Raw genomic sequence first — 22,503 nt, forward strand, 5'->3', positions numbered from 1 at the left:
TTGGAAGCAAGATGAACGCTAATCCCTGAGGAATCCCAGGCTTCAACTTCTCTTGCTTCCATTTCTCAAATTTTCTTCGTTTTTTTCTCAACAGCGATGACTTCTGTTTCCGAATCTTCCAAACAATCCCTTCTCCCAAACTTCCTTTACTCTTCGCCCGCCTTTTTTGCCGTCGATAGGCCCCTCAATGCTAACAACCCTGCCTTAGGCGCTTCGCGCTTCACTACGCTCGAATCTCCTGCCGCATCATCCTCGTCGTCGATCAAGTCGAGGACGTTCATGATCCCCGCGCCGAATGAGCCTGGGAAGAGGATCGAGATGTACTCGCCTCAGTTCTATGCTGCTTGTACTTTCGGCGGTATCCTTAGCTGTGGTCTCACTCACATGACGGTTACTCCTCTTGATCTCGTCAAGTGTAATATGCAGGTATATATGTAGATCTGGATCTCCTCTTTACCTTCTTTCGTTGTACTTGGTTTTAAGATTAGATCTGTGTTAAGCTTGGTGTTCAATTGAGATTTCTGATTGGTGGTTTTTGTTTTTTTTAGATCTGTGTCTGTTTTCTTCTACTGCTTCAGTTCGATTTTGATGACTTAGTTTTACTGCCTGATTGTTAGATGTGGAACGTTATAGGAGTATCACTTTGATTGCACTCCAGATTGAATTCTATTTCCATGTTTCTAGGTCTTCATTTCGTAATAGATACTTTTGCTTTCTTTTATGCTGTCCACAATGTTATTTGCTAGAATTTAATTGTAACTGTATTTATATTTGATTGCACTCGCTTTTTCATCTAGCAGTTGTATTGTGGAAGAATGTCCTGAACCTAAGTTGCAAAGTTTTTTTTTAAATGAATCAAGGTCATTAGTACCGAACTCTGTGTTTATTCTGGAGGTAAACCAATATATTATGCTTCATTAAGAACTTGGATTTCAAATTTTGGATTTCTAAAGTCCATGTTCCCAAACGCTGCCTTAAAGCATTTCTTCGAATTCCTTCCTATCCTCCTATTTTATAAGCTTGTAAGAAATCAAAATGACTATTTGAGATAGTTATTTGTGTAGCTATCCTATTTTAGATAGCTATTTTTGCAAAGCAATTTTTTCTTGTACATGTTTTGTATTTATCTATCATAACTATAGGATATCCCGTTCCATGAATTACTGCATTTATTCGAGTGATCCACAAACAATGAGAATCTCTTTTTTCTCGTATCTTTATCTTGACGAACCGAAACCAAAACTCTTATTCCTTATTGGGTAATAGTTGTTCAGGTAAGTCTTGAAGGAGCCTGTCTCAATAATTTTTAAAATATTGTTTTATATATTTGTACATTTATTTCTTAATAACATATATGATTAACTTGCATACATATATATATATAAACATAAAATTTAAAATATATATTAATATGTATATATATGATCAAAACTTAATTTATTTGGTACTGATTTAGTATTGGAACAGTAACTATTGACTGGTATCTATCACTGTGATATGAATACTCGTGTTATTTGTTGCAGTTAATCTGATATCATTTTTCATTGTAATGCTTTGTATTTGATTCATTATACAATAATTTTATAATAGTACAGTAGATCGTACATTATGGATTTGCTTTTCCGTTAGCCATCTGATATTTTAATATGGTGGATGATCTAAAATTTTCATCTGGATTGTTGTTTTGCAAGATTGACCCTGCAAAATACAAGAGTATCTCATCTGGTTTTGGAGTCCTACTGAAAGAGCAAGGATTTAGGGGCTTCTTCCGTGGTTGGGTTCCTACTCTTCTTGGTTATAGTGCTCAGGGTGCTTGCAAGTTTGGATTCTATGAGTTTTTCAAGAAGTACTATTCAGACCTTGCTGGACCAGAATATTTTGCTAAGTACAAGACCCTCATCTATCTTGCTGGTTCTGCATCTGCTGAGGTGATTGCTGATGTTGCTCTCTGCCCTTTTGAGGCAGTCAAGGTCAGGGTTCAAACACAGCCAGGTTTTGCTAGGGGTATGTCAGACGGATTTCCCAAGTTCATAAAATCTGAAGGTGCTGCTGGGTAAGCTTCTTAACATTGTTAAATGTTCTGTGTAAGTAATGCCAGGGAATGTCTGTTTGATTGAGTTTTTGAAACTATTTGCTTTGCAGATTGTACAAGGGTATTGTTCCTCTTTGGGGCCGTCAGATTCCATGTAAGTTTGGCATGCACATTTTTCATGGATAATTCCTGGCTTTAGTACATTTCTTTATTTTTATTTTATCCTTCCCGTTTTTCTTTTATCACTCCATTTGGTGGTTGCTTTAGCATTTGTTAATTAGACATTCCTCCTTTCCTTTGAACACGTTGTAAGATTATTTAGACATTCCTCCTTTCTTTCAGATACCATGATGAAGTTTGCTTCTTTTGAAACCATTGTTGAGATGATCTATAAGTATGGTATTCCCACACCAAAGGACCAATGCAGCAAATCTTTGCAGCTTGGTGTTAGTTTCGCTGGTGGTTACGTTGCTGGTGTCTTCTGTGCTATTGTTTCTCATCCTGCTGACAACCTTGTCTCATTCCTCAACAATGCCAAAGGGGCAACTGTTGGTGATGTAAGTTCTGAAAGCCTCATATGATCATTTGAGCTTTTATAATTTCAGTTATGAATCATTTTTACTTTGCCTGTTGCCTTGTGATTTTGCAGGCTGTGAAGAAGCTTGGTTTGTGGGGTCTGTTTACCCGTGGGCTTCCCCTCCGTATTGTGATGATTGGAACCCTAACCGGAGCTCAGTGGGGTATCTATGATGCTTTCAAAGTGTTCGTGGGACTGTAAGTAATTCCTATCATGGCTATAAAGCATCGGTGTTTCGTTTATCAGGTGATTATAGTGAATGCCAATGGGATTTCTTTTGTAATCTTTCAGGCCAACCACTGGTGGTGTTGCCCCTGCTGCTGGTACGCAGCCTGCGAAGGCATAAAGAATAGTGGAACGTCAATTTTAATAGGCAAGGAAAACCCTTTTCACAGGGAAAAATAAAATTAAAACATAGGATTGCTGGAAATTGCTTGAATGAGGCTCGAGCAGTTGGAAAATATTCTTTTTGCATTCGGAACTTTTATCCCGCGTTTTTGTTTTGACCGATGGTTTTTCATCCTCTAAACATGTGGAGACTATTTTTTTTGAAGTTAGATCAGATATTATGAAATTCCCTCTGAAGATCGATACCCCCTGTGTCTATCACCATAACTATTTTAGTCGATTGCCTTCGTTGCATTGTTTCATGGAATAATCATTTTGGGGCATTTGTTTTTATTATTTTTGCATTTCTAGTAAGACATTTTTGTTTAGCTAAAGTGTTGAAAAAACTTCACCATCGGTTAATCTTAAGGGAAAAAAATGTATCATGCAATAAACAATCTAACACTGGTTTTGCAGTTTAAGTCCATTCGAGCTGATTTTGTACTGCATCGATGTTTTCAGACTAATATATTCGACTAATTGTTGTACTGTTGTCGGATTTAGATATATCTGAGATTAATAGTATGTTATAAATTCACACTTATGTTAATAGGTTTAAACTAGTTAAGAAAATAATTACTCATTTCATTATATAATAATGTTTATCTTAATAAATTTTAACTCGCTAAGGAAGAATTACTTGGTTGAATATATATTAATGTAAATCATCATATACTAGTACTGACATGATTAATTTAGATGTTATTTTCTTCTTTTCATTTTAGATTTCACTTCTTTACGTTAGTGGTGAATTGTTGATAATTTATTATAATGCAAAGTAGTCTTGGTGAGATACTAGTCTGATATAGAGTTTACATTTGCACACTTGTCCTTTCTCTCTTTGAGTAATAAATGATAACATCCATGTATATGCATATTGTTATAATTGTCTGTCCAATCTAGTTTACGTTTGTGTTAACATGTCATGCGTATATCTTTCTTGAATCTGCTCGTATTATCTTCTCTTTTCTCGGTTCCTTTTTTACCCTCTCTCAACATTTATTTTTTGAGGAGTTTTCCCCCTTCTTTTTACAGTGAGGTTTTCCGATTTTCAATTTTTTTTAAATAACACTATTTGAATTTCATTTTTTTTAATGTGAGTATACAAAATTTGAAAGATTATATTAATTTTGATGGCAACATCTAAATTATACTATTATATAAATTCAAATGATTTTTAAAAAAATTATCCTTCAATTATAGGGAGTTATTTTGTTGAGTCCTTTGACCATTAAAAGTTATAAAATGATCATCTGACTATTCATAAGTTTCAAAATTGTCCTTTCTCGTTAAAAAATTGGTGGTCGTCTGAGTTGGTTAACTTGTTAATTGAGATATGATAAAATCTGATCCAAGAACCATTTTAGTTGTATTTTATGTATCAGCTCTCCTTTTATATAATGTTGTCAAGCCAATACTTGAACCATTATGTCATCGATGATTTTATCACAACCCAATTACAAGTGAATGTCCAAATCTGACAGTCGTCAGTTTTCAACGAAAAAAGACGAGTTTGAAATATATGAATAATTGGGTGATCATTTTATATCTTTTAATAGTCAATAGACTCAACAAAGCAACGCCTTATACTCGAGAGACTATTTTATAACTTTTAATAGTCAATGGACTCAACAAAACAACGTATTATAGTCAAGAGACCATTCCTATCATGAGCGGATGCACTTGGTCCCATATTTTTGAATAATTGATTAATAGGCTTAATTTCTCTTAAATTATAAAGCCCCAAATCCCCAAAAATCTTAAATCTCAAACCCTAACTCACCATTTACGGTTGAAACACCTAAAATGGTAACGTTTGTGTCGTAATCGTTTTTCGGTTGGGCCCCGAATTAGACTTCGACTTGAAATAATTGGGTTGGGAGTCGCCACTGATCATTTATTTTATGAAAAATGGATTGATCGGATACCTTATTTCTTACCTGATCTGCGTCGTACCAAAGATGTGTCGGATTCGGGAGTCGGTTACAGTCAAGGAAGGGTTAACACCCTTGAACTGCCCTTTCGGTACTATTTAATTTCCAATTGTCTTTAAGTAAGAAAATTGAAAGTTTAACTTTAAAGGTAAAATAACGATCCCAAATACTTACCCTTGATAGTTTTAAAAGTGTACCCTTTAGGAAGTCAAGAAACATGTTAGATAAAAATATAGTAAAAATGAATAAAATAAAGAAGGTGAAATAAAAATAAATGCAATAAAGTAGATAAAATAAAACAGATAAAGAAGATGTAAGCAAGATAAATAAAATAAAATAAAGAGGCACAAAAACAAATATAAAATATATATATATATATATATATATATATATATATAAATAAATAAATAAAATACATAAAATAAAGAAGATAATAACAATAACAATACAAAAATAAAAATAGAAGATAAAAAATAAAAGATAAAATGAAATATATAAAATAATAAATATATATAACATATAATTATAGTAATAAAAATATATAATAATATATATGATATATATAAAAATATATATATATATATATATATATATATATATATATATATATATATATACGATAAATATAGAAAATAAAAAATATAAAAAAATAGCCAAATGAAGATAATTATATATATATATATATATATATATAATAAGAATAATAAAAAATATGCATGTAACAACAAAGGACTATTATAAAAGAAAAGTTAAAATTGGGGCCAAATTTGAAAGACAATTAACGTTGATATTGCGCATTAGGGGGGAAATGAATGTTTTAACTTTAAGCTTTTCTTCTCTATTTTTCGAAAATCCAAATAATTTTCTAAGATCGGGCCTCGGGATTACTAGATCTACAAGATAGATCTTTAAAAAACCTTCCCGTTCATCGGCCAAAAATGATTTTATTTGGGTTTGACTCGAGCAAAAATAATGGAGAAACACACATGCAAAGACTTAAAGCGATAAAGGTACAAGCTTTTACCTTTTCTACTTATTTTCCTCTTCGAGAATCACGTTTTTTGCTCTGATTTGCTAGTAATTTATATTGTTTATTTCGTATATCGTGTGTTATAAATGGAGAGGATTACATGTATTTATAATGAAAAAAAACTAACTAACAATAGAATCTTAATGCAACTAGACTCCTTGCTCAGTTGTTGCATGTTTGTTGGTGTGGTTGTTGCTTTAAAAGATATGGTGGTGGAAGGGTCCTCTTAGGAGAGGAACTCTTGCTAGCTCTATCTTTTAAGCAAATTGGTGTCTACAGCTGCCCCTCTTTGTCCTTTTTCGTGGAACGAAAAATAGGACAAAGATAAAAAGACACAAATTTTCGTTCAATTGAGTTGAAGAATAATTCCCTCTCGAATTGAGTTGGGAATGCCTCCTTCGTCGCGAAGTCGAGTCAATCTTGAAATGATTTGAATCAGAATGTGGATTCTCGTTGTAGTTCACTTTGGTCTTCTTCTCGGTTTAAAGACCTTGGCTAAAAATTCGACTGGAAAGTAATCTCTTGACTCCACAATGTGGTTGATATGCCCTCGAGCTGAATGAAACTGAACTCGAAAAGTCTTCGCTGACAGATAGCTTTTCTCGACTTAAGCTATGCTGACGGAAAAAAGCTTCTTGCTACTAAGGCACGGCTAACCCAGATCTTCTTCTCGGCTTGAAAACCTCGATTAGAGCTGGACAATAGTGTGATTGAGGTATTATCGAGCTGAATGGAATCGAACTCGATAATTTTATTGACAGATAGCCCTTATTGCCTTGAGCTATGCTGTAAATGATGTGCCTTGGAGCTGAGCGTAGTCGAACTCGAAGGTCTTTGTTGACAGATAACCCTTCTTTGAGTTGGATATCCTTCGTCATGAAGTTGAAATCCAATCTATAGATGGATGTTGCTTGTGTGCACGATTCCCTTCGTCGTGAAGTTGAAACCGCGAGTGACACCTTCGTCGTGAAGTTGAGCTTAGTAATTGGATATCCTTCATCGTGAAGTTGAAATCCAAGTAGGTAGTATTGTTCCAAGTCCAATATCCTCCGTCGTGAAGTTGAAATTAGCTCTGGAAATTGTTTGTTGACAGTCAGCCGCCCCTTCGCTATGAAGTTGAGCTTGTATTGTCTCGAGTTCAATATCCTTCACTGTGAAGTTAAAATTGACTCTGAATGAAACTGAAAAGTTGTTTGTTGACAATCAGTCGCCCCTTCGTTGTGAAGTTGAGCTTGTGTTGTCTTGAGTCCAATATCCCTCGTTGTGAAGTTGAAATTGCTGAAACTGGGAAGCCCCTTCGTCGTGAAGTTGAGCCTCAAATGGCACGATATCCTCCATCGTGGAGATGAAATCGCGGATGACCCCTTCGTCGTGAAGTTGAGCCTTAACTTGGATATCATTCGTCGTGAAATTGAAATCCAAGTATTGCATGTTGCGGGTGGACACGATTCCCTTCGGCGTGAGGTTGAAACCGTGGATGTCCCTTTTATTGTGAAGTTTGGCTTCGAGCTAGATATCATCCGTTGCGAGGTTGAAATCTACTCTCGAACCAATTGTGTTGCTTCGAGTTCAACATCCTTCACCGCGAAGTTGGTATTGACTCTAGCTAAGACCTGTCTGGAATTTTGATTTTGGAATCTTGAAGTTTCGATCCCTGATATTGAATTCTTCAAATGTTCAAATCTGATGTTTTTTTTTATCCTTGATCTGGGAAATGCTTCTCGACCATCTCAAGTATATACACGAGCCTTGATCGGCTTCCGAGTACATGTACTTTTCAATGAATCTTTGTACAGTAATATGCAAATATCTTTTGCATAAGTAAATAAATCATTAAGCTTAAGCTCAATCCAAGATGCCTAAAAGGAATTGGTTTGGAGAAAAAAAAGATTGTCTTTTATTCATGAGAAGAAAAAAAGAACAAATAACACATGGGAAATATTATGGAAGATGAAGACATGATGAGGTGTAAATGAATGTCTTAGATTTCAATAATGTGGGCACTTCTGAGCTGAAAAGTCGTTAGGTGACCTTGAATACAACCTTTGCCAAAAGATCTTTGAGAGTGCGACAACATTCAGGAGAGTGCAACCTTTCTCCGACTCGTTGAGTCTGTGGAAAATTCAGATGCCGGGGAGTTTCAATTGTCTGGATTTCTTGAATTATCCAAATCGCCCTTTCGGGTTTTCAACTTGGACTCATCCTTGGTTGCAAGACGCCCTTTGCGGGTTTTCATCTTGAACCCACCTTATTTTTTGTTCTTTCTCTTTTTGTTTTTTTCTCTTTTTTCAATTTTTTCAATTTAGGGCACCCTTTCGGGTTTTCACCCTAAACGATTTTCATTTTTGTTTTTTTTACTTAGGACGCCCTTTTGGGTTTTCATCCTAAGCAAAGTATTTCTTGACTGCATCTGAATTGATGGGATGTGGCATTTTGGGTCCGTCCATTTCAGCCATGACAAGGGGTCTTCCGGAGAAGGCATTTTTCACGACATAAGGTACTTCCCAATTTGGTGTCCATTTTCCTTGGAAATCTTTCTGGACTGGAAAAATTCTCTTTAGCACCAGATCTCCTTCACAGAATATTCTCGGGCGTACCTTCTTTTCATGTGCCCGAATCATTCGTTTCTGATAGATTTAACCATGGTGAATGACTTTTAGTCTCTTTTCATCTATCAGATTAAGCTGGTCATATCTGGATTGCCCCCATTCTGCGTCATCCAATTTAACTTCTGTCAAGACCCGTAATAACGGAATTTCTACTTCAATGGGCAGCACTGCTTCCATTCCATAAGATAATGAAAATGGAGTTACCCCAGTCGAGGTTCGTACTGAGGTTCGGTAAGAGAACAAAGTGAAAGGCAACTTCTCATGCCAGTCTTTGTAGGTCTCGGTCGTTTTCTCCACTATCTTTTTGATGTTTTTGTTTGCTGCTTCTACTACGTCGTTCATCTTTGGTCTGTGGGTAGTAGAATTGTGATGTTTTATGTTGAATTGCTCACAAGCAGCTTTCATCATTTTATTGTTCACGTTTGTAGTGTTATCGGTAATGATCCTTTCAGGTAAACCATACTGACATATGATCTCTTTTTTCAAAAAACTTGCAAATAACGGATTGAGTGATACTGACATATGAAGCAGCCTCTACCCACTTGGTGAAATAATCGATGGCTACAAGGATGAAACGATGACCATTCGAAGCCTTCAGATGGATTTGCCCAATAACATCCATGCCCCACATAGTGAAAGGCCATGGTGACGTCATGACATAAAGTGGATGAGGTGGAATATTTATTTTATCTCCGTAAACCTGACATTTATGACATCTTCTAGCATAGTTGATGCAATCACTTTCCAGTGTAGACCATAAATATCAGCATCTCATTATTTATCTCGACATCATATGTCCATTTTCATGTGCTCCACAAACTCCGTCATGTACTTCTTCCATTATCATTTTTACCTCTTCAATATCGACGCACCTTAACAGAACTTGATTATGGCTTTTCTTGTACAAGACCTCCCCATCAAGGACGTATCCAGCTGACATCCTTCTAATGGTTCTTTTATCAGTTTCAGGTGGCTTCCTCCGGATAACTTCGATGCTTGATATACTGCAAAATGTCGTAGTACCAAGGCTTAGTGTCTTTTACTTCTTCAATCTGGTAGCAATGAGCCGGGTACTCATACGACTGCATGTCAATTAGTATCATTTCAGACTCCTCGCCAACTTTGAATGCGGCTGCCAAGGTAGCCAAAGCGTCATCCATTTGATTCGCTTCTCTTGGCACATAGTGGAAAGTGACTTCATCGAACTCTTCGAGCAGATCCAATATTAGCTTATGGTATTACATCAGTTTTGTATCTTTGGTTTCCCATTCTCCACGGAGCTGATATATTACTAATGTTGAATCTCCGTATATCCGCAAGGTCTTTACATTTTGCCCCAGTGAAGCTCGAATTCCCAAGACACATGCCTCATATTCTTCTATGTTATTGGTACAATCAAAGTTCAGTCTGCTGGTAAATGGGTAGTGACTCCCTTCTGGAGAGATCAGTATTGTCCCGATACCATGTCGTAATGCATTTGACGCCTCATCGAAATACATTCTCCAGGAACTTTCTGTTGAAGTACTTGTTTCTTCTAAGGATAAAGCCATCAAGTCTTCATCTGGGAAATCAAAGTCTAACGTCTCATAATTCTCATCGGTTTTCTTTGTCAAGAAATCTGATATGACACTTTCTTTTATGGCCTTCTGGCTCACGTATTCAATGTCGAATTCAGACAATAACATTTGCCATCGAGCTAACCTTCTAGATAGAGTAGGCACACCCATCATGTATTTTAGTGGATCCAACTTGGAAATCAGCCAAGTGGTATGATACAACATATATTGTCGGAGTCTTTTTGTAGCCCAAACTAAAGCATAACAAACCTTCTCAATAGAAGGATACCTGACCTCGCAATCAGTGAACTTTTTGCTTAAATAGTATATGGCTCTTTCATTTCTTCCAGATTTGTCATGTTGACCCAGGACACACCCCATTGAGTTCTCGAATATGGATAGATACAAGAACAGAGGTTTGCCTAGGATGGGGGACATTAAGATGGGAGTATGATACAAGTACTCTTTTACATTCTTGAATGCAATCTGACAGTTTTCATCCCATGCTCCAGGGTTGTTCTTTCGGAGAAGGTGAAAGATTGGATCACACTTATCGGTTAACTGAGATATGAACCAAGCTATGTAATTCAATCTGCCTAGAAAACCTCAGACCTCTTTTTGTGGTTGAGGTGGAGGTAGATTCTAGATAGCCTTAACTTTGTCGGGATCAAACTCAATGCCTTTTCTGCTGAGCACGAAGCCTAACAGTTTTTCGGACGTCACCCCGAAAGTACACTTACTAAGGTTTAGTCATAGTTGGAACTTCTTCAATCTCTGGAAGAGCTTTCTCAAACGCTCGACATGTTCATTTTCGGTCTGTGCTTTGACAATCATGTCGTTGATATAAACCTCGATTTTTTATGCATCATATCATGGAACAGGGTCACCATGGCTCTCTGGTATATTGCCCAAGCGTTCTTTAATCCGAAAGACATCACTTTGTAACAGAAAGTTCCCCACATTATGACGAAAGTGGTATTCTCCATGTCTTCAGGGTGCATCTTGATCTGATTGTACCCCGAGAATCCATCTATGAATGAAAAGTAGTTGTTTCCGGTTGTATTGTCCACCAGAGTGTCTATGTGTGGCAGAGGAAAGTTTTCCTTGGGACTTGCCTTGTTAAGGTCCCGGTAATCGACACACATGCGTACTTTCTCGTCCTTCTTTGATACAGGCACTATGTTGGCCAGCCACTCCGGATATTTGGCCACTTGAAGAAAACAGACATCGAATTGTTTCTTGACTTCTTCCTTGATCTTAAGGAGCATTTCTGGTCGCATCCTTCTAAGTTTCTGCTGCACTGGTTTATATTCTGGTTTGATAGGCAATTTGTGGACTACCATATCTGTGTCTAATCCCGGCATGTCTTGATATGACCAGGAGAACACCTCTCTGTACTCCTGAAGTAAGACTATTAGGTTGTGTCTTGCTTCTGTCGAAAGAGTTGTGTCGATTTTAACCTCCTTTCGGTCTTCCTCAGTGCCTATATTCAAGATTTTGATTGTCTCTTTATGGGACAGTATTTGTTTATCTTCTCTTTATACTATTCTCAACAATTCGGTAGGCAAGTTACATTCCTCTTCAGTGTCGCATTCATCAAATTCCCCGAGGTAAATAGTTGATACAAAATCCACCTCCGGATCAGGATCATTAGTGCCTACATTATTGTTATTGGGGATCTGAAAGAAGGGAAAATGTACATGTGTGAGAGGAAAATATCCCACACGAAATAATCAAGAATTGAATTCGAGAGAAAGGAAATGAAGTACCGAAATGAAGAAGATAGACAATGAATTCAAAAGAAATAAAGGAAAATTTGTTTCCATGGGAAGAGAAAAATGCATATTTTATTGAACTTAAACCAAATGTTTATTCGCCCTTACAAAAGATTACCTATTGCCCGGGTATAGGCAAATAGAGATAGTTCGAATATTACTCTAAAAGACTCTTGTAAACAACATGTAGTTCTTCGACCGACCAACTGCTAGGCACGAACCCAGGTGGCAAAGGGCATATCCCAGATTCATCTTCGCTGTCAGCATTTCCAGTGGTCACGGCATTGATGCTCAGATCTTCCAAATCTATTTCTAAGTCTGATAAGGCGGTCTCAAATACATAACCACCTGACTTGAATATGTGGCAAAGATGTGGGAATGTCATGGGTTCCTATTGAAGTTCACTTCCAGTCAACCTGGCTAGTCTTCTCTCTCGGTTCTTCTGAACTTCTTTTCTCTTCTCATAGTAACTGGGCTAAAAGCCAAGCCCAAACCGGTCTTGCTTTAAAATAGGAAGAACTGGATCAATCCCCCCTTGTAGAAACTTCCCAAACCCTTTTTCAGTCTTGGCACCTCATCCCAATGTTTGCATGATCTCCATCCTGGTACACTTGGAAAGCCGAGTTCCAGGAATCATTTTTCCTTCTGCCACAAAGGTGGCATTCACAAATTCCAAGGAACGGAATGAACATTCTGCCGTTTCTTCATCTACTCTGATGTATAGGGCCTCTTTGGTCACACTTGCCACAATATCTTCCTCAGCATTGATAATTACTAAGGCCCCGTCAATAACAAATTTAACCTTTTGGTGCAGTGTGGATGGTACTTCACCGGCTTGATGAATCCATGGCCTTCCCAAAAGACAGTTGTAAGAAGGCATAATATACATCACCAGAAACTCAATGTTGTAGGTGGCTGGTCCGATCGTTAGCGGTACCTCAATCTTGCCAATTATCTCTCTCTTGGTCCCATCAAATTCTCGAACCACGTTCTAGCAGGCTCTCATATGAGATGTATCTATTGGAAGCCTCTTCAATGTCACCAAAGGCATCACGTTCAAGGCTGAGTCGTTATCGATCAACACACTCGGTAAGGCATGCCCCTTACAATAGGTAGTGATGTGTAATGCCTTAGTTCGGCCTCTTTCTCCGGATGGAATCTCATCATCTGAGAATGAGATGAGATTATCATCTTGAATATTACTTACCAGTCGATCCATATTGCTGACTGGTATGTCTTGTGGCACAAACGTTTGATTCAAGACTTTCAACAATGTCTCCCGATGTGCTTCTGAGTTTAATAAAAGTGCCAACATTGAAGTGCGCGTTGGCAAGTTGTGGAGCTATTCTACAATACTGTACTCGCTATGCTTCAAGAATTTGAGGAATTCTTTAGCTTCATTCTCTTTTATAGGTTCATTGATAGCCATCACATTTTCCTTGAAGGGCTCTAGTGGTCTTTACCCCACCTTGCTGTCACATTCTTTGGAAGTGCTTACCTAGCATTCGTACTTCCAAGGCACTTGCCGACTATCCTTGTATTGAAAAGGTCGAGGTACTGTGATCACCACCTTTGCTTGCGAAGTTACTGTTATCATCTTTGGTTTAGGAGTAATAACCAAAGGACTACCCCTACCGAGTCTTTTGTCTGATGATTCTCTGTAGCGTAAACATCTGCCTATGGGGAATCCTGAACTTCTTCGTAAAACTCTTACTATTTCTGGTCCATCATGAGCTGGACTAATGTCCTGAATTCAGAGCATTCTTGCACTTTATGTCCCTCTTCATTGTGATAACAACAATAGTTACCACATTCACCCTTTGTTGCACATGACTGTGGTATAAGAAGCTCTGCCTTTACCATTTGGCTCCATACCCAAGCCAGAGGAACTTTGACTTCTGAAACACTGGTTTTAATTCCCCAGATGATTAGGCAAGGGATTTTGGGTAGCGTTTGGAGTTTCAGAGTCGAAAGTGGTCCAATTCTTATTCCGCATTCGTTGTACAAGCCTCTTGAATGCAAGACAACCTTCGATTGAATGTCCCTGCACACCGCCATGATATTCACAGTGAGCGTTTTCGTATACCATCTCGGGTACGGGGGCTTCATCGGATCCATTGGGTAAGGCGACACTACATGAGTGTCAAAGAGTTGTTGATATAGCTCTTTATATGTCATGGGAATGGAATCGATCTGCTCCATTTCCCTTTCTTTCCTTGGTTCTCTCTGAGCTTGGTTTGAAGTACCAGATGGTACAACTATAGTGTTTTTTGAGCTTGAGACCGTAACACCCTTGTTGACGTTGTAAGTGTTGACATTGTTGATCTCTCGGTCTTTATTCTTCATGGGAGGCTTTTTACTGGAGTCTCCTCCCTCGATTTTTCCTTGTTTAATGTCCAACTCGATCATTTCACCGGCCATGACTAGGTCTAAAAAACCTCCCAACGTAATTTTCACCAGGTGCCCGAAGTAAGGTGTCTTCAGGGTTTGTACAAATAACTTTCTAGTCTCCTTTTCATCCAATGGTAGATGAAACTGCACAGATAAATCCCTCCAACGTTGTGCGTATTGGCGGAAACTCTCGTTGTGCTTCTTTTCCAGGCCTTGTAGCATAACTCGATCTGGTCTCATATCATTAATATGTTTGTATTTCTCAAGGAAAGACTTGGCTAGGTCTTTCCATATCTTGATATGAGTTCGGCTGAGTTGGTTGTACCACCGGATAGCTGAACCGGACAGGCTCTCCTGAAAGTAGTGGATCAAGAGTTGGTCATTCTCTCCATATCATGTCATCTTCCTACAGAACATAGTGATATGGGCTGATGGGCAGTTGTTCCCATCAAACTTCTCAAACTCAGGAACTTTAAACTTTGGCGGAAGGACCAAATCTGTAACTAGGCTCAGCTCTCTTACGTCCACTCCATAACAATCATGGTCCCCTTGGACCATCTTCATTCGATCTTCTAACATCTTGATCTTCTCTTCCATCTTTCTTGCTTTGTCATCTTCATTGAAATCCGGGATATTATAATCATCCGGATGATTATCAGGATTAGTTGTGGAAGTTTGCACCTTTACAGCAGATGATGTTTTTCTTTGATAGTAGATGAGTTTTCTTGTGGTTTGGGTAAGATCTCGGGTGAAATAACCACTTGTGGGGTTGGTGATATGGTTACCCCCTCGGAGGGATTTCCCCCTACTGCACTAGCTTGTTGTAATCCCGATAACTTGGCTACAATTTGGACAACCAATGACTCCTGGTTTTTCTTGATGGACTCCAGGGTGCTCTGATTGTTTTGAGCCATCTTATCTTCTAATTCTTTTTGCAGTATTGCCATGTTCTCCTCGAGTTTTTCCATTCTGGCCTCCATTTGTCTCTTCTTTGCTCGAGTATTATGTGGATGATGCGTATTTAATGCTTGCGGTGGTAAATTTGGTGTTTGCTCTTTCCCTTTCTGAGACATGTTCTGTTAGTTAATATGAATAAAAAAATGGAAAATATAAAAATAAATATGAAATATAAAATGCAAAGTATGCAATGCATAATATATGCAATTTAGAGGCATTGATTCAGAAAAGTGTCTATTATTATAAATAATCTTATCTAGACAGAAATGTTTTATCTTGTAAAGACATAAAAAATAATCAAATGTACGTTCGGGCTAAATCCTCTAGACCCCGAACAGCTTCTAGTAGGTTGACAAGTCTTCTGCCTTCATCTGTCATTGGTTGAATGCCTTGTCGAACCACTCCAGCTTCCCTTCCCAGGCCGTAAAGATGACGGGATGCTTTCTGTACTTGATCTAGGAAATCTAGGATGACTGCATCTCTAGCTTTCACCCTTTGTTGTGCTTGTTCCCAAAAGAAACGCCACTGCAGACCTCCGTCGAAGGGTACTATCTGAAGCTCGGCTGCTTGCTTCTTGAATCCATCCATAATAACTTCTAACTCGGATATTGTTTTTTCATCTCTCTCATGTTGTTTTTCTGGGTCGGCCATCTGGATTCTCAAGCATTTATTTTGATGCTGATTATCTGCTAAGCGCCTCTGAGCAGTTTTCAACTATTTTTTCCAAGCTCTTTCATCAGACCCCTCGAACTTTCTTTTTAAGCTATGAACTTCGTCTTTCCAGTATTCAGAAGTTACTTTCAACTTGGAATTATCCTTGACTTTATCTTGATACCCTTTGCTCAAATCCTCGAGCTCAAAACAGACTCTTTTCTGTTCTCTTTCCAGCTTGTATGCTCTATCTTTATAAGATTCGGTATCTAGCTTCCATTGATAACGTTCAGTTTCCAGTTCTTTAACCTTCTGTTTCAGCTCGTTATTCACAGCTTCAAACTCCGCCTTAGCTATCTCAAGTTCAAAAGGGACATGCCTGAGATGTTCCTCCATGGTCCGGGTGTCTTCACATTCTGGCACCGAGATGTTATCATTCTTTCTCAGTCTTCGCCACTCCACATAATCCGGAGTAAGCATGTCTCTCGCAGCCACAACATCCATTCCGTATACTTTCTTCCACGAATCAGCTGCTTCCTTGATCCTCTTCTTATAACTGTCACTATTATACACAAACTCTGATCTAGCTAGCCCGCATGTTACCGGACAAACTGATGTTCCCCATACTGTCTAAGTGCTAACAACAGAGAATACCCAACTGCACCCCAAAGTCCGAGTAAGGTCATAGTATCAAATCCCCACACCGGAAAAGAACGTCACCGAGGAACAACCAGGGGGTTCTCAAGGTAATATCCCGATCTTGAAGATATGTAAAAACTTTCATCCACTTTTCCTTTGAAGCACCTTCATGTCATTTCCTAGTGATAAATTCTCCCAAAGGTGAATAGGTAGTGCTGAATCGGCGATAGGCTACCCCATTAATCTTCCAAAAGTGGTTGTGAATCCAGAATTAAAGGAGTTGAATACACACAACGAACCTTCCTCTTCCAGTTCTTCTGCAATGGTTGAGAGATCAAAAGGTTTGGCTAAGATGGCCGGTACCGGGTTGACTCGCCTTGGAAGTTGTTCGAATAGCTCTACCACGGCTGCGTCAATGCAGCCCAAAGTCTTCGGAAAGATAACCAGACCGTAAAGACCTAGTGCAAAAAGGTCTATAGTCTTCCATTCATCGGGGTGGTTCTTCATTAGTTGCCTTATGTGAATCCACTCGATTCATTCCCTGTTACCTTTGTGTCGAAGTCGATCAGTCACCCATTTTTCATCAACCCCTGCAATTTTAGCTAGTCTGTTCTTGAAAGGTTGACTCTTGATGTGTTTGATATATGCCCTCTCTAGTCTGATGTTTTCGCAGTGCAGTAGGGTAATATACTCTTCAATTGTGGGCACCATGTCCTCCCGGTTAAAGGTGAAACAACTATATCCCGGGTTCTAGAATTGAATTAATGCTCAGAGCAGGGGCTCATCAGTCATGACATGGAGTAAGAGGGCAATATCACCATATGTTGGTTGAACTTATGCTTTCTGTCATTCCCCCAACTGTCCCAAATATTTCGCAGTTCTTGGACATCGTTTTGTTTCAGGCTGACAGATGCGTAACTAATAAGCTCTGATACATAATTTCCCTGAAGATTGTCTCCCTTCTCTTTCTGAGTCTTCTCGGACCATAGTTGTGCCTCAGCATTTTTAATCTCTTGTATTACAACACCTTTGTCCATTAATTCGGATTTATTTTGTGTTTAACAAACGCTTTTTAAGGATCAATAGCCTCTTGTTATGATGCAAATGCTAGAAAATAAACACAAAGGCAAAAGGATTAGTAAAATAAAAAAATGACGAAAGAAAAAAAACACAAAAACGAAAATGGTTAGGGTAAAAATATCCTAGGTTTTGGAATGTGGTTTCAGGGTAGGCTTTAATTCTCCATGGTTTCCGGTTTAGGTTCTAAAAATGGTACCCGAGTTCTCCTTGTCGGTGCCCCCTTAGGCTTGCTAGACCCTTAGTCCTAAACCCATCACATGCTTGTGTAGACTAAGTTAAACTCGAGAGGACACATTCCTTATGCCCGCACGGTGAATAAATTCACACGAAGACATAAGGTATATGAATCTCGAAGGCTACTTGCTAGGCCCGCACGGCGAATAAATTCACACGAAGGCGTTGCTTTCACCCCCACTTAAGACAGGGTTTGGAGCTAGGGTATAGAGCCTTAAATGAAAAAGATTTGAAGGTTGAAATCACGAGAAAACGATTAGTACAACTATTTACCCGAAAATATAATCAAAAGTAAGTAAAAAAAGGATTGAAATGTTACCTTAAAATTTAAACTTACCCTTTTCGTTAAAAAGACAACTGGAAATTAACTTAGCCTGACTCACTTACCTGTCCCCAGCGGAGTCGCCAAGCTGTCATAACCGTTTTTCGGTTGGGCCCCGAATTGGGCTTCGACTTAAAATAATTGGGTTGGGAGTCACCACCGATCATTTATTTTATGAAAAAATGGGTTGATTGGATACCTTATTTCTTACCTGATCTGCGTCGTACCAAAGATGTGTCGGATTCGGGAGTCGGTTACAGTCAAGGAAAGGTTAGCACCATTGAACTGCCCTTTCGGTACTATGTAATTTCCAATTGTCTTTAATTAAGAAAATTGAAAGTTTAACTTGAAAGGTAAAATAACGATCCCAAATACTTACCCTTGATAGTTTTAAAAGTGTACCCTTTAGGAAGTCAAGAAACATGTTAGATAAAAATATAGTAAAAATAAATAAAATAAAGAAGGTGAAATAAAAATAAATGCAATAAAGTAGAGAAAATAAAACATATAAAGAAGATGTAAGCAAGATAAATAAAATAAAATAAAGAGGCACAAAAACAAATATATATATATATATATATATATATATATATATATATATATATATATATATATATATAATACATAAAATAAAGAAGATAATAACAATAACAATACAAAAATAAAATAGAAGATAAAAAAATAAAAGATAAAATGTAATATAAAATAATAAATATATATAACATATAATTATAGTAATAAAAATATATAAATAATAATGATATATGAAAAAGAATTAAAAGTATATATATATATATATATATATATATATATATATATATATATATAAATAGAATAAAAAAAATATAAAAAAATAGCCAAATGAAGATAATTAATATATATATATAATAAGAATAATAAAAAATATGCATGTAACAACAAAGGACTATTATAAAAGAAAAGTTAAAATTGGGGTCAAATTTGAAAGACAATTAACGTTAATATTTCGCATTAGGGGGAAATGAATGTTTTAACTTTAAGTTTTTCTTCTCTATTTTTCAAAAATCCAAATAATTTTCTAAGATCGGGCCTCGGGATTACTAGATCTACAAGATAGATCTTTAAAAAACCTTCCCGTTCATCGGCCAAAAATAATTTTATTTGGGTTTGACTCGAGCAAAAATAATGGAGAAACACACATGCAAAGACTTAAAGCGATAAAGGCACAAGCTTTTACCTTTTCTACTTATTTTCCCATTCGAGAATCACGTTTTTTGCTCCGATTTGCTAGTAATTTATGCTGTTTATTTCGTATATTGTGTGTTATAAATGGGGAGGATTACATGTATTTATAATGGAAAAAAAACTAACTAACAATAGAATCCTAATGCGACTAGACTCCTTGCTCGGTTGTTGCACGTTTGTTGATGTGATTGTTGTTTTAAAAGATATGGTGGTGGAATAGTCCTCTTAAGAGAGAAACTCTTGCTAGCTCTATCTTTTAAGAAAATTGGCGTCTACAGTTTGTAATATTTTGTAAAAAAAAATGGAACATATAAAGGCAAAATAGAAAATATAAGTATTCCAGGGATCCAATACTTGGTCATCGATCCACCGAGAAAATCGAGCGGGCAGTCATTTGAGAAGGTCAAGGTGGTGTCGTAGATGAATGACATCCCGCTATCCTCTATCGTAGGATAATAATAGCAGCTGGATTTTCCGAGCTCGTAATCACGGAGGAATAGGTCATTCACTCCATTTCTAGCTATGTCACTATATACATCTTCGTTCGACACCTTCTTCGCCTGGATCACCTGAAACATGTTTATATGGAGCGAGATTAATGGAAGATTTTGAGCGATTGTAAAAACCGAATAATTGGTATATTGTACATAGTTTTGGTTTTGACTATCTTGATAACAATGATGAAATCCCCGAGTTGTAATCCGTGTGTGCTAACGAATTCTCCTGAGGAATTTAATGCAATTACGATGAATCGAGTTGTCATGGAGAAAGCATGTTTTTTTGTTGATTCTATTAAAGGAAAATGAATTACGAGGGCGGGTGACGGGTTTACCAGTGTTTCAAACACATATATGCGGCTGTTGTTATTAGGCCAAAACCTGCAAACAATGAAGGAAACAAAATGTTTTTATCATGCTATTCAAGGACATAAAATGCTAATCGTTCTTCTTCTTGATATTCATAATACATATAACCAACTTAAATGCCATTATATCCCTAAATTATGGATTAAAAGTTTTCTTGCAAGACAAGGAAGAGAGTGAGCAAAGGAGAACTTGCCTATACTTGAAGCTCCATACATGCAGACCATCCAGGTCGTCCATGGTGATAAATGTCCCCTCTTTTGACTCGAGAGCAGGTAAGTGAGCCTCCGCTGCTCGCTGAAACGATGAGATTATTATATGATTACACCATGAAAGAGCCAAATTGCATCAAATGAATCGAACTGAGTGAGAGGTAACGATTGAAACCTTGGGGAGTATCATTCTTCTGAGGGAGCTTACGTCGCTGTTCTTAAGTTCCTTCTGGAAAAGGAATCTCAATCTCTTTGGATCAATAACCTAATCAACCGTAATATATAACATTCCATTATACTCAAACCAAACAAAAACATGTCTAGAATGCATCACCTGTCCAATTTTTTGCAAATCATATAAAACATCTCAATTTTTTTTTCTTTTTTAACACATTAAATTAAATTAACAAATTTTCTAAAATAATAAGATACACTTGACCTCTACAATAGCTTAATGCATCCGTCACTATTTTCACCCATAAATGAATCTGTTACTAAATTAATTAAATTGTCATTTTTCGCTTAATCTAAAAAAATTATCTTTCCAAAACATGAAATGATAATTTAAATTTTTTATAATTAAAACCATTTGAATATAATTTAATAATATTCAATTTAATTAATTTTTAAAAAATTTAAATTTTTAGTTGTTTTGGTTTATTATGGAAAACGCCTTAACACAAATATAGATAAATTATTTATTTAGTGACTCATCTATCTCGATTTTATAATTTGTCGCTTATAATTTTTTTCTATTTCGATCAATAAACCAATATTTTTTAAAAGAAAAATGGGTTTCGTTAAGAAAAACCTTTCATAATCTATGATAAAACAAAGTTTAAGGACGAACAGCGTAAAGAGAAAAGAGTACCTAGATAATATTATTAAAAAGAGAAAATAACCTCAGTGATCAAAAATGCCTTATAATATACGATTTTAATCAACTTTTTTTGGATTTGCTAAAATGACCAACTAAATCGCAATGCGATCGATAATTCGCAACGCGATCTCCGGTATCGCAAATCAGTTTCCAGATTCGCAACGCGATTCTGACTATCGCATTGCGATTTTCCTAATTCGCAATGCGAATACGACGTAAATCGCAATGCGAATACGTAAATCGCAACGCGAATCTGACTATCGCAACGAGATTTTGACTATCGCAACGAGATTCTGACTATCGCAATACTGAATTTCAAATTCGCAACTCGATTTCTGAATTCGCAACAGGTTTTAGTTTCGCAACACAAATGTTTTGGGTATATAACTACGCAGCAGCAAAAACTCATAACCTAAATCCCTAAATCGCAACTCATTCCATCTCCATCTATCACTCTCTCCGACGACATCCGTTCCTATATCCAACGACATCCTTCCCCATCCGGCAACAGGTTTTAGTTTCGCAGTTCGTTTGTTTAGTAAATTAATTTACAATAATGAAATCATCTAATGTTGATCATGTTTGGATAAATTTGTGTTTTGGAGGGTCATGGGAGAATGTTCATGGTGTTTTACAATATATGCCTTTACCCATGAATCTTCAACTAAAACTGTCATTAAAAAAGTTAACTTATGAAACTCTAATGTTACGTGTTGCAAATAAATTGAATTTAGAGCCCCTAAGTGGATTTAGGCTATCTTATCAGAAAAATGGTAAAGTTTATTTGTTAACCGACAATGAAGATGTTGAACGATTCATTGCTTATATTAGTGTTTCAAGTGATGATGTTACATTGTATGTTGTTGAACCTAGAAGTAGTGAAGTTGGGTCAGTAGCGGGTAGTAATCAACTAAGTTTTTCAACCCCAGTTTATGGTGCTCAAAATTTAATGGTTCCACCACAATTTCATCACCAAGCAAATATTATTTCACCACATTTCCAATACCAAACACAATCTCAAAACCCACAACCTTTCCCTAATCCAAATCCCAATCAACTTTTAGCACCAAATTCCGGTTTTCGTATTGACCAGTTAGACGATGATGAGCCAACAGAAAAAATTGTGAGTACTAGTCAGTATTCAAAATTT

General features: G+C 37.0%; 1 protein-coding gene across 1 annotated transcript; it reads left to right on the plus strand.

The window, feature by feature from the left end:
• On the plus strand, positions 1 to 3,194 carry LOC120210183 (mitochondrial phosphate carrier protein 3, mitochondrial-like). Its single transcript, XM_039208969.1, has 6 exons — positions 1 to 426; positions 1,692 to 2,053; positions 2,143 to 2,186; positions 2,375 to 2,589; positions 2,682 to 2,806; positions 2,901 to 3,194. The coding sequence occupies exons 1-6, from the start codon at positions 97 to 99 to the stop codon at positions 2,953 to 2,955; spliced, it is 1,131 nt and encodes a 376-aa protein (XP_039064900.1). The 5' UTR covers positions 1 to 96; the 3' UTR covers positions 2,956 to 3,194.
• Positions 3,195 to 22,503: the final 19,309 nt, after the last annotated feature.

This window comes from Hibiscus syriacus, unplaced genomic scaffold, assembly GCF_006381635.1.
Source record: "Hibiscus syriacus cultivar Baekdansim isolate YM2019G1 unplaced genomic scaffold, ASM638163v2 tig00109916_pilon, whole genome shotgun sequence".
Taxonomy (NCBI): domain Eukaryota; kingdom Viridiplantae; phylum Streptophyta; class Magnoliopsida; order Malvales; family Malvaceae; genus Hibiscus; species Hibiscus syriacus.

Excerpts from the sequence above, each read along its gene's own strand:
- LOC120210183 (XM_039208969.1), top strand. The coding sequence starts at position 97 with ATGACTTCTGTTTCCGAATCTTCCAAACAATCCCTTCTCCCAAACTTC. Across the intron at positions 427-1,691 it reads TCGTCAAGTGTAATATGCAG|ATTGACCCTGCAAAATACAA; the intron begins GTATATATGTAG and ends TTGTTTTGCAAG. Across the intron at positions 2,590-2,681 it reads AAGGGGCAACTGTTGGTGAT|GCTGTGAAGAAGCTTGGTTT; the intron begins GTAAGTTCTGAA and ends GTGATTTTGCAG.